Below are 11,406 nucleotides of genomic sequence, written 5' to 3'. Positions count from 1 at the left end.
TTTCATTTTTTAGAATAGACTGAGGCAGAGATGCTGTTGAGCTTGCAGTCTGTAAGCGGCGGCCTGGTGTCTGTGGGTGTGCTGTACTGCATCCTGTCGCTGCTGAAACGAGGGAAGAAAGTCAACATTAAGGGAAAGGTGGTGCTCATTACTGGAGCTTCCTCAGGGCTGGGCGAAGGTGAGGTGAAGGCATCACAATATAGTGAAACATCTGTTTTAAGATCCCCGATTAAAGACTTCCCTCAGGGGAGATAGCTCAGGCGGTAGCAGCGCTGGCATGAAACCCCATTCATTGCTTTTGGCGTGGGTTTGACCCTCATGTTTGATGAAGGATATATTTCTCGGAGTCAACTTTGTGCAGTCACTTTCTTGGTGTCCGAACACCCAAGTGTGCACGCATGCATATGATAAAGGGGTGGGAGGGGGGGGGGGGGTGATGGGTAGCAGTGTACTAGCTCGCTTTCCCCAGCTAGAATGCAGCCAGAATTGTGACGAGGGTAACCTGACATGAGGATATGTTGTATCCATATCATTATGATATGTTACTCCAGTTGTACCTGCAATGTAAGACCCCTCCCATGAAAGGACACCTCCAATGAGAGGACACTTTCTCTTGTTTCTGTATATTTTCATGACAAAACTATATTTGTCCAGTGTTATTCTTAAGCCTCGGTCTTTGTTCACTGATCAACATTCTCCTGATCCCTGGCGTGTCGACTGCCCGATAGTTTTGACATCAAGGAGGTCTTGTGAAAGAACAATTTTATTGGATTTGTAGCCAGGGCATTTGGACTCGTTTATATTTTCAATCCAGGTCCAATTACTGACCTATTGTCCACTGAGTTCGGGAACAACACAGTGGTATCCTTCAAAATGCATTGCAGGTACAGTGGAACCCCCTTTTAAGCCTGCCCCTCTCCCCCCCCCCCCCCCCCCCAATTTAATAATCCCTCCTTTTTAAGCTGACCTTGTTTTCTGACTTTCTGTTTATAACCTCTGTAAACTTTACCCCCATTTAAAAACTCCCTTCTATGTAAGACCCGATTTTCTCCGCAATTTTGAGGTTTTATAAAGGGGGGTTCCACTGTACAACTGTTTTATATATTTCTTGTGTGCAAAAAAAAGAGTACCCAAACAAAACGTCTTAAATTGAACAAAAATAAAGCAATCTTCATAAAATTTATTTACACACACAAGTAGCCTCTGCATGATTTGCACAGAAAATTTTAGCGTTCTAGCTTGTCTTTCAGGAAAGTTATGCTCATTCTACAGAACATGCTCCAAATGGCCTCCCCCGGATTTAAATCCCCCAGATTTCTATCTTTGGGGGTTCCTGAAAGACAACGTCTACAGGAACAACCCACAGACAATCACAGAACTCAAGAGAGCCATCACAACAACCATTCGCGGAATCTCGCAACAGGAGTGTGTGCGGGTGATTGATAACTTTGCGCGGCGAATTCAAGTTTGCCTGCAGCGGCGCGGAGGCCATTAAATTACATATTATTACCCAACTCACATATAGCAATTAACTCTAGTTCAGTGCTGGTAACGCTGTACGCGTTCCCCTTGGTAACAAGGGAGACCACCCTAAAAAAGAGTGATCCATCCCATAATATCAGACCGATGTCCGGTCCAACATCCGTATGCGTGCGCATACGCCGCCATTTGTATCATTCTCTCTCAGCGGTTCAACTGGGAAGGACGCTTCTGATGTACGCTCCTGCTGTTTGCAGTTTTTCGCCTTAGTCCTTGGCTTTGGCATCTCCCCTTGGTCGTCGCCTATCTGTTCACCTTTACCTAGCTGTGTGGTGAGATCTTTCCGTTTTGTTATAACTTTAGCGACGTTTTCGTCGCTCGTTTTGTACTTGTGAAATTTTTCTGAAATTGTTTTCTTTGAAATTTTTCGTGAGTTATTTTTGCTATGGCGGAGGCTGCGCTTGTTGATAGCGTGAAAAGGAAGCCGAGTTCGAGGCAGGTGCCTGACGATTCGCCTCCTAAACGTAGCTCGAGGAGAGAGAAGGGCGCAGGAAAATCCGCGTCTGTTTCTTCTGATTCAACTTCTGTTAAATCTCCCGTGTTAGCAGACGTCAGTTTAACTTCCGGTCAGGCTTGTTTACGTTCTGGCAAGAGTGGTGTTTCGGGCAAAGCTTCTTCTTCTTCTGCTTCTGCTTCTGCTTCAACTTCAGATGGCTGCCCTGGGTTAGCGCCAACTGAAGTTGCGTCTTTATTGTTGACTTTGAGCGCTCAAGTTTCGACACTTGCGTCGGAATTATCTTCCACTAGGGAGGAATTACGAGCGCTTCCGTCTGGTGTTTCTGATGTTCTCTCCTTAGCACAGGTACGGCAGTCTCCTGCAGTTCCGGCTTCGACTTCCGCTAAGCCTTCGGCGACTGTGACTCGGGCGGATGTCCATGCTTCGCAGGATGGGGGTACCAAGTTGGTGTCTCTCCTGAATGTGACACCAGTACAAGGTATGTCTACACCGCTTGCCGGTGTGCGAGCTCAGGGGGCTCTCTCGTGCGTTGGAGGCCGTGAGAGTTCTTATGAGCAGCGAAAGGACGAGCGCCTCCGTACGTCTCTTTATGAGAATATCGGGGACCGTTTTAGTCCTCTTCCGCCCAGGGGGCAGGAAGTGGTCGGTTCTGCCGACGATAAACTGTCTGATGTTCTGCCTCCTGGCTCCGAGCTTGATCTCGAGTCGGAGGGTAGGGCTGAAGACGGGGATGCCTCAGTGGTAGAGGATTCCCAACTGAATTTGCCCGTGAAGCTGTCAGCCGCAGTGGCGCTGGCGGCGGAAACGGCGTTCAGATACTTTCCGGAAGGGGTGGTGAAGGACAGGGCTCAGCTTCACCCACCTCGGTCTGCTTTTGACGATTTCCGGAGTGCACAGGAGCAACGGCCTCGCTTCCGCTTCCGGGAATCGTCAACTATTGCCTATGAAATGGCGAACGTCTTGTGTGGTAAACGCAAACCGGCGGTGCCGTTGTTGGTTCAGCACGGCGATGCTCCGGAAGACGTTGTCTCTTGGCTGGCTCAACCTGGGGCTCGAGCAGCTTCCGGTGTTCCGAAGTTCAAGCTCAACCCTTATCCTGTGAGCCTGATTGACACTTTTGCTCTGCCGTCAGGGGCACTTCCGGTGACGCCGGAACTTGCTGCTTTGAGAGAAGATGGGTACAATAGGGATAGAGTGGTCCCATGTACTGACGGTTCTCTCTCAGCCTTGGAGGAAGTCGGCAGGTCTTTGCTGGAGCTCACGTCCTTGTCGGAGTCTCTGCAAAGGTCTTTGTCGAGATCGATTGCCACATCTCTTGATCCTTTTGAATTTCGGTTCGATGCGTCGCCAACAGATGTTTCGACACTGCTGGCTACTCTGGGCAAGGTGACTAGAGAACAGGTTGCCTTGTCTGCCCGGCTGTATACTCACGCAGTGCTTTCAAGGAGATCAGCTTTCTTGACGGGGTCCAGATTTCGGGACACCGCGACTGTGGAGAGGCTGAAGGTCTCCCCTTTTGCTGAGGGGTCTCTCTTAGGGCAGGCGTCTTTCGATGCACTCCAGAAAGAGACGCAGGACGCGCGGGATGTAGCGATCGCGCGTCTGGCTTCACAGGGCTTCCAGAAGCCTCAGGGCAAGTCTCAGACTCAGGCGTTTTCTTCTGCTAAGCCTCAGACGTCTTCGTCAGGTGGTGGGAAGGCCCAGAAGCAGTCATTCTCCTCCAGGGGTAGGGGGCGTGGAGCTCCATACCCTAAGAGGGGTCAGTCTTTCGGGGGTTCCAGGGGGTCGGGGCGTAAGCCTCACCCCCAATGAAACTTCCCCGAACAACACATCCCTGTGGCCCCCGCGCTGGTTGTAGCGGGCGGCCCGTCCAGGGCCCTTTCTTCCTGGCTGCAACTGGTGGCCAGCAAGTGGGTCACGGGGATAGTGTGTTCGGGGTTCCGGCTTCTCTGGTCAGGGCAGAAGGCTCCCCTGGTCAGGATAATCCCGCCCTGCAGGGCGCCAAAGGATTTGGTGGCACGGAACGCGGTCCAGGAGGAGGTCTCGGCTCTGCTGCTCAAGGGAGCTATAGAGGAGGTCTTGGACGCGCGGTCCCCGGGGTTTTACGGCAGACTTTTCGTAGTGCCGAAAGCCTCGGGGGCGTGGAGGCCGGTGTTAGATCTTTCTCCTTTGAACAAGTTTCTGAGAGTAATCAAATTTACCATGGAAACTCCAACTTCGGTTCGGGAGGCCTTACGGCCGGGAGATTGGGCAACGTCGATCGATCTTACAGACGCTTACTTTCACGTCCTCATACATGTCGCGGACAGGAAGTGGCTTCGCTTCCCTTGGGGCGGCAAAGCTTACCAGTTCAGGGCTCTGCCGTTCGGCCTGTCTTTAGCTCCGTGGATTTTCACGATTGTGGTCAGGCAGCTTTGCGCTCTTGTGAGACAGGAAGGCATCCGTCTCAGAGCATACCTGGACGATTGGTTAATCCTTCACCAGAACAGGGGGCTTTGCGAGGCTCATACGCACAGGGTGCTGAGCCGGGCGGCACAGCTGGGTTTCTCTGTCAACCTGACAAAATCCGAGTTGGAACCATCCCAGACGTTTACTTACCTGGGCATGGAATTCGACACACTTCGGTGGTCTGTCCGTCCGTCTCAAAGGCGGATCGACAAGCTTCAGGGTCTGATTCGGTCTCTCTACGGAGAGAATCACGCCAGTGCAAGGGTTCTGACTTCGGTTCTGGGTCAGATGGAATCCATGGCTTCCCTCATTCCGTTGGGCAGGGTTCACAAAAGGCCTTTTCAGGCCTCCCTGCAGTCAAGGTGGGATCAGACATCCCAGGACTGGAGTGTTCCGATCGCTCTGGGAACTTGGTTTCAGCAGACCACAGGTGTTTGGCTTCTTCCGGATTTGTTCCGGGGTGTTCCCATTGTTCGTCCACCGCCGGAGAGAGAGTTGTTTACGGACGCATCTCTGACGGGGTGGGGTGCTCATCTGGACGAGCACATGGTTTCGGGAGTTTGGGATTGCTCTCAGGCCTCCCTACATATCAATGTACTGGAGTTGGAGGCCGTTTCCCTGGCGCTTCTAGCGTTCAAGCCTTTCCTGGAGGGCAGTCATGTACGTCTTCACACCGACAACATGTCCGTGGCGTCGTATGTGAACAAGCAGGGGGGGACTCGGTCTCACAGTCTTTCCGACATTGCATGTCGCATTCTCAAGTGGTGTCACGCCCAGCACATTCTGTTGTCAGCAGTGTACTTGAAGGGCAGTCTGAACGTCCTTGCAGACACTTTGAGCAGAGGGGACAGGATTGTTCATTCAGAGTGGACTCTCACACACCAGTCTTTGCAGCGGCTTTGGTCGCAGATCGACAAGCCCAAGATAGATCTCTTTGCGACGAGGTTTTCGGCGAGACTTCCTCTCTTTGTGTCCCCCTTCCCGGATCCTCTGGCCTGGAAGGTGAATGCTCTGGAAGTGGATTGGTCAGATCTTCCGGCGTATGCTTTCCCTCCGTTCTGCCTCTTAGGCAAAGTCCTCAGGAAAGTGGACTTAGAGAAACCAGCGCTGGTTCTGGTCGCGCCTCTGTGGCCAAGCCAGCACTGGTTTCCCGACCTACTGCGTCTAGCAGTTCGGCCCCCGATCCCTCTCGCCCTGAAAAGAGGAGATCTCGTGCAGCCTCGGTCAGGCGTTCAGCACGAGAACCCACAGATCCTGGCCCTTCACGCGTGGATTCTGTCCGAAGCGCTTTGCGTAGGGCAGGGGCCTCTTCCCCTACTCTGAGATTCGTTGGACATGCACATAGAAAATCGACGTCTTCGGTTTACTCATCGCACTGGGCCTCTTGGTCTAGGTGGTGCGCGCTTAACGGGGTTAAACCTCTTTCACCTAGGTCTATTCATGTAGCCAACCATCTGTCGTGGTTGGCTGATCAGGGGGCTTCTCCCTCTTCTATTAGGGTCCGGAGGTCGGCGATCTCTTCGACCCTCGCGCAATTAGGCCACAAAATTTCGCTCGGAGGGGTTATCGCTAGTGTTATTAAGGGGGCTGCCCTTTTAGCAGCTCGTTCAAAATCGCTTCTCCCTGCATGGGATTTGTTCCTGGTCTTACGTTTCTTAGCCTCGGAAGAGTTCGAGCCTCTTTTGTCAGCCAGTTTGGCCGATTTGACGCGTAAGACTGTGTTTTTAACGCTTCTCTCTACTTCAAGGAGAGGTAGTGAGGTGCACTCTTTGTCGGGTTTAGACAAGGATATTGCGTTCGAGAAGGATGGTTCCATTTCTCTCAAATTTGTTCCCGGCTTTCTCGCGAAAAACCAGAAACCTGGCCAGCTTTCTCCAATCTTGCGCATCCCACCTGTCAAGCCACAGGTTGACATTGTAAATAATTAGAAAATAAATTTGAGAAAAAATAAAGAAAATCTGGAATTGATGTACAGTCATACACACGAACACACACAAAACAAAAATGTATTATTACAGGGATAAAAATATAGGCTTGAGTGGGGTTTGAACCGGGGTCCTCTGAGTTGTGGGGTGGGCGTTGTTACCACTGGGCCAACGGGACATGTGGTTGTGTAACCTTATATTTTCATTCAGCTTTTTAAACCAGTGTTTCTAGAATGTTCTAGAATGTTCTAGGACAGGAACTTGTCATTACCCAGATTTCTCTTTCTTCCTGCTTTTTCACTTTTCCTCTGGCTGTCTGAGAGGGAGGAGGTCTCCGGCAATTCTCTGTGCTCCTTGGAGGCATCTGTGAAGAAATTATTTTCTTCCCCATGCGGGCACTAATGTATTTCTTGTTTGAAATCGTAGTGAATTTCATTTCTATGGTTGGGTGAAGTTAACGGACAGAGAAGTTTGTGCTGGATTCTTGGACTTGCACAGGTGGACCCTGATGTATGGGACTTGTGAGTATTTCTTTTCTCCTCAGATAGCCATGTTGTAGAATGAATGGATAGTTGTTTGTGTCATTGTCTTGAAATTATCACATTTCTCGTAGGGTTTGGTGTGATAGAGGTGTAACATACTTCAATTGAGTTCTCTTGTTTGGAAATATCCTGATTTTAACATTTTGAGTTAGCAAGGTTTAGAGGGAAACATGGAGGTAACAATATTCAAATATGGCTGACTAGGAAGTCAGACCAAGAAGGAAATGACCTTCAGTAAGGAACATGTTCTCAGATGGGGAAATTAAAATCAAATGTTGGGAATTTGTTTTATTGTGAACTTGTTTTGATTCATTATCTCCAATGAGGTCACTTGTGACATATTTGAACGGTTGTACCAAATTTTGGATAATTTTTGGTTGTGCAACTAGAAAACTTGTAAATATTTCATAAGAATTGGATTGTTTACGGAACTTTATGTAAAGCGGAAGTTGTATTACTGTATGGGGTTTCGGTATAACATATGTTTAGGCACCTGCAGTGCTGTTGCCAAACTGATGTTGAGGGATGGTGGGCCAACCCAGAGCTAGACGTGGGCCAACTCTGAGTGAGACGTGGGCCAACTACACGATTACGGGGGCGTCGCCAGATGGGGTTTGCGCCACCAACCATGACTCAGATGTTCTGAACTTGACGTGAATGAACTACAGACTGTTAAGTAAAACATACCCAGTTGGCAATGGACTCTAAAGACTTTTAAGTGTTTGACAACAGTCCGTATAGTGATCCGAACCAGCCAGTTGGATCATAAAGAGTTCTAGACCTCACTCCTGAAGACAGAATAGCTACTTCGTACTTTTTGAGCACTGAACTTCGATGTCATTATTTTATATTCTTTTTTGAAGATGTGACTATTTACAAGACATTTTTGAACTTGGGTCGGCCTAATTAGATGATGGCGTCATCTTAGGTTGGGGTCAAAATTTTGTTTTGAGTTTTGGATTTTTGGGAACTGTCATGATATTTTTGAGGAAGGGTGAACGACTTCTTCCGGGGTTTTGATCTCATTATCTGAGCATCAATAGGAAAACCCCCCAGCTAGACAGGGGAAAGTCAACTGTATTGTGTTTTGGTTTTAGTATTAGGCTATTGCCTTTTCCACACTATACGTTTTGTTTTCTTGTGTTTCAGATCGTCTTTTTTGTATTCTATATTTGTGGAAGGTAACGGTGGTGAATGTGTAGTGACGTCCTGTTTGTTTGTCTGAACGTAATAAATTTCTTGTTTATCTTTTAAAACATTGTGTTAGAAAATACATCTTTTTAGTATGGGGCGAATAACTGAGTGATTGTGTGTGTGTAGTGAAATCGACCAATATAAATCCAGTCTATCACTTTAAACAAAAAGAATCCCAGGACCATTGGCTGCGATCGATTGGGATCCCAGTTTTTGGCCCTGACAATTTGGTGGCAGCGGTGGGATAGATTGAATTTGGTAAAGTTGGTTTCGTGTTTTGTCCTTGTCGATGGATGATTGAGGTGTGAGTGGACTCAAGTATCAAGCGATTGGGAAGGCATCCGGAGTTGCTGTGGAGCATAACGCGGAGCTGCCTGGCTGTCTGGGGACGAGGACAAGTCGTCGCAAGTTCTGTGCAGGGAGGATCCACCTGTGCAGTAGTCCCTAGGGTAACCTTATCACCCGGTGCTTGGTCAATCTTTGCTAATTTCTTGTCTTCTTTTCTAAATCTTTCTCTTGTTTTTTTTCCTCTTTCTGGGTGAGACAGGTACTGATCCTATTGCTTCAATCATTTGATGTCAAGTTGAAGTGTTTGTTATAGATAAGGATGACTACTAATCAAGGGGGATTAGAGTTACGTTCTGGGAAGGTCGTCGCTAGTACCACTACCGGTTCTGTGGTAACTTCTCAATCACCAGTGAGTGTTACTTTGACTAGTACGCCTCGTATGGCAGCGCGTTTCCCTATGGACAGCGGAGGTCAGATGCTTGCTGGGAGAGGGTCACCACAGGTACATTTAGTTGATCAGGGTAGGACTAACCCGGGTTTCTTTTTCCCAAAAACTTCTCCGCCGGGGTATAGTCAGATGGCCATGAACATGACTCCGCCTGAGTTTGATGAGAAGGCTGCTATGGAAACATATGCTGATATGGGTAAGAAGTTGCGGTTGGATAGTTCGGCATTGGCTCAGTTTGTGATTGAAAGGACTGATTCGGCTAAAGCGGCCTATGAGGCAAGGCTACGGGCGGATAAGCAGATGGAGACCATGTTACGACAGCAACATCTCCAGTTACAGGCACAAGAACAACTTCATCAAGAGGAGATGCGGTGTCGAAAAGAGGAGTTGGCTTTACAGAGAGATCAGTTCATGATGATGCAAACTCAAATGCAGGAGCAGCAGAGTCATCTTGACTCCACATTGACTCGGCTCGATACTGAGGGAAACAAAGAGCGGGATGATTACAAGCTTTCTTTACCGCGTATGCAGGACGATGAAGACATCGATTTCTTTTTGCTCCATTATGAGAACATATGTGCACCAAGGAGGTGGGATGACTTCAAGAAGGTTTCTCGTCTTGTACCCCTGTTGTCGGGGAAAGCACGGAAAGCGTACAATGAATTGCTGAAAGGGAATTCTAATCCGTCCTATGTTCAGGTGAAACAGGCAATATTGGAGGAATATAGACTTACTTCGGAACACTACAGGCGGCAGTTCAGGAGTATCACCAAGAACCAGGATGAGAATTTCAAACAGTTTGGACGGAGACAGAAGCTGATGTTTGATCGCTGGTTTGAGGTTCTGGATATAGACAAGGAAGAGCCAGGTAAGGTCATCGAGGTGTTCATGCTGGAACAATTCATGGGTACCTTGGCGGGAGAATTGGCGCTACATGTCAAAGAGAAGCAGCCTACAACAGCTAAGGAAGCAGCAGAATATGCGTTCATACATCTTGAGGCCAAGAAAGAGGTAGAACTTGATCGAAAAGCGCGTGGTTCAAACGGGTTTGGGGCGTCTCAGCCAAAGCATCTTTGGCGAACAGAACAGTTGAAGGCGGAGGAGAAGGGGACAGGGTCTGTTAACTTCAAGAACGCATCGACTGGTGATAGAGCAAAGAAGGTAGCAGAGTTCGTGAAGAAGATGAAGCCGGAAAAGAAAACGGAATTGATAAAGGCGAACAAGTGCTTCAAATGTGAAAAAACGGGCCATTCGATTCGCACATGTACAGCGCTGAATGCAATTCACCTTGCAAGTACCTCCGCTGGATGTGATCGAAGTCCGTCCAAAGACACTGAGAAATTAGAAGGTCGAGATCCTTTGTGGGCACATCTGGAGCCATTGTGCGACCAATGCGAGAAGATCAACTGGAGACGGGATCTTCAGGTGCGAGTGGATGGGAAGGTGGTAGGTGCCATGCGAGATACCGGGGCCGATGATTTGTATATTCGACCTGAGCATGTTAGCAAGGATAATTACCTAGGCACCACGGAGAAGGTCGTTTTGGCCGACCTGAAGATTCAAGGAGAATATCCTCGGGCGTTAGTGGACTTAGACTCACCTTTCGTGAAGGGCTTGGTTCAGTGTGTGGTCATCAAGGACTTGGGAGTTGACGTGTTTATCGGTGACAGGCTGAGGTTTGCTGATGGCAGTCCCATGGACAATGTTCCTGTCTATCCAAAGAAGGGGTTGTTAGCGGTTACGAGGGCACAAGCAAAAAAGGAGGCTCAGCCGCACGAACCTGTTCCGGTTCAAGTGATAAACGAGCTAGATGTTACACCAGAGCAACTTAGGAAACTCCAGGAGGGAGATTCATCACTTCAGAGAACACGCGAGGCGGCAAGAACTGGGAAGGAAGTTTCTCGCGATGGGAAAGTGTCCTTCACGTTCGCAAAAGGTGTGCTGAAGCGAGTTTATGGGGGTGAGAAAGGAAAACACACACAGGTGGTAGTACCTAAGCCACTACGACGGGCAGTCCTGAAATTGGGTCATGATACACCAATGACTGGTCACATGGGGGCCAAGAGGATGAAAGAACGGATTTGGGGCAACTTCTATTGGCCAGGAATGTGTCAGGACATTCGCAGGTATTGTATCTCCTGTGATCGCTGTCAGAAGATTACTCCCCGAGGAAGAGTCTCCAAGACGTTGCTGGGCAAGATGCATATTCCTCAGGTGCCGTTCGAAAAGGTTGGGGTGGATCTGATAGGGTCGATCAAGCCTGCGTCCAACGCTGGATGTAGGTATGCTGCAAGCAAGGAGGTTCGCTTCGGAACACGGTTGTATGTCCGACGGAAGAGATGAGTTGGGGATCACCTGACTTGAGTTACGAATTTCCAAGGAATTTCGAGCTAACCATGGGGGTATTGTCAAGCCACAGGTTGACATTGTAAATAATTAGAAAATAAATTTGAGAAAAAATAAAGAAAATCTGGAATTGATGTACAGTCATACACACGAACACACACAAAACAAAAATGTATTATTACAGGGATAAAAATATAGGCTTGAGTGGGGTTTGAACCG

General features: G+C 48.6%; 2 protein-coding genes and 1 long non-coding RNA gene across 4 annotated transcripts in view; 2 read left to right on the top strand and 1 right to left on the bottom strand.

Annotated features, from left to right (window-relative positions):
- The window catches only part of LOC138958108 (uncharacterized), a 353,780-nt gene that overhangs the window by 32,792 nt on the left and 309,582 nt on the right, over positions 1–11,406 (bottom strand). The gene's annotated exons all lie outside the window — the stretch shown is intronic.
- LOC138958105 (dehydrogenase/reductase SDR family member 7B-like) overlaps positions 1–11,406 on the top strand; it is a 34,756-nt gene that overhangs the window by 2,199 nt on the left and 21,151 nt on the right. Inside the window, exon 2 of one of the 2 annotated variants that reach the window (XM_070329168.1) lies at positions 19–178. In XM_070329168.1, the coding sequence (XP_070185269.1) occupies positions 31–178 (148 nt within the window). In that variant the 5' untranslated portion in view covers positions 19–30. Of the gene's footprint in view, positions 1–13; positions 179–11,406 lie in introns of both variants that reach the window. The other variant, XM_070329167.1, reaches the window with a different exon arrangement.
- Positions 6,763–11,184, top strand: LOC138957068 (uncharacterized). Its single transcript, XM_070328242.1, has 2 exons — positions 6,763–6,890; positions 7,401–11,184. Exon 2 carries the CDS (start codon positions 8,713–8,715, stop codon positions 11,182–11,184), a length of 2,472 nt encoding a protein of 823 aa, XP_070184343.1. The 5' UTR covers positions 6,763–6,890; positions 7,401–8,712.

The sequence above is a fragment of the Littorina saxatilis genome, linkage group LG2 (genome assembly GCF_037325665.1).
Source record: "Littorina saxatilis isolate snail1 linkage group LG2, US_GU_Lsax_2.0, whole genome shotgun sequence".
Taxonomy (NCBI): domain Eukaryota; kingdom Metazoa; phylum Mollusca; class Gastropoda; order Littorinimorpha; family Littorinidae; genus Littorina; species Littorina saxatilis.
The sequence above is the reverse complement of the archived record's forward strand: the minus strand, read 5'-3'. Positions and strand labels throughout refer to the sequence as shown.

Coding starts and splice junctions, on each gene's coding strand:
- LOC138957068 (XM_070328242.1), top strand. CDS start 8,713: ATGACTACTAATCAAGGGGGATTAGAGTTACGTTCTGGGAAGGTCGTC.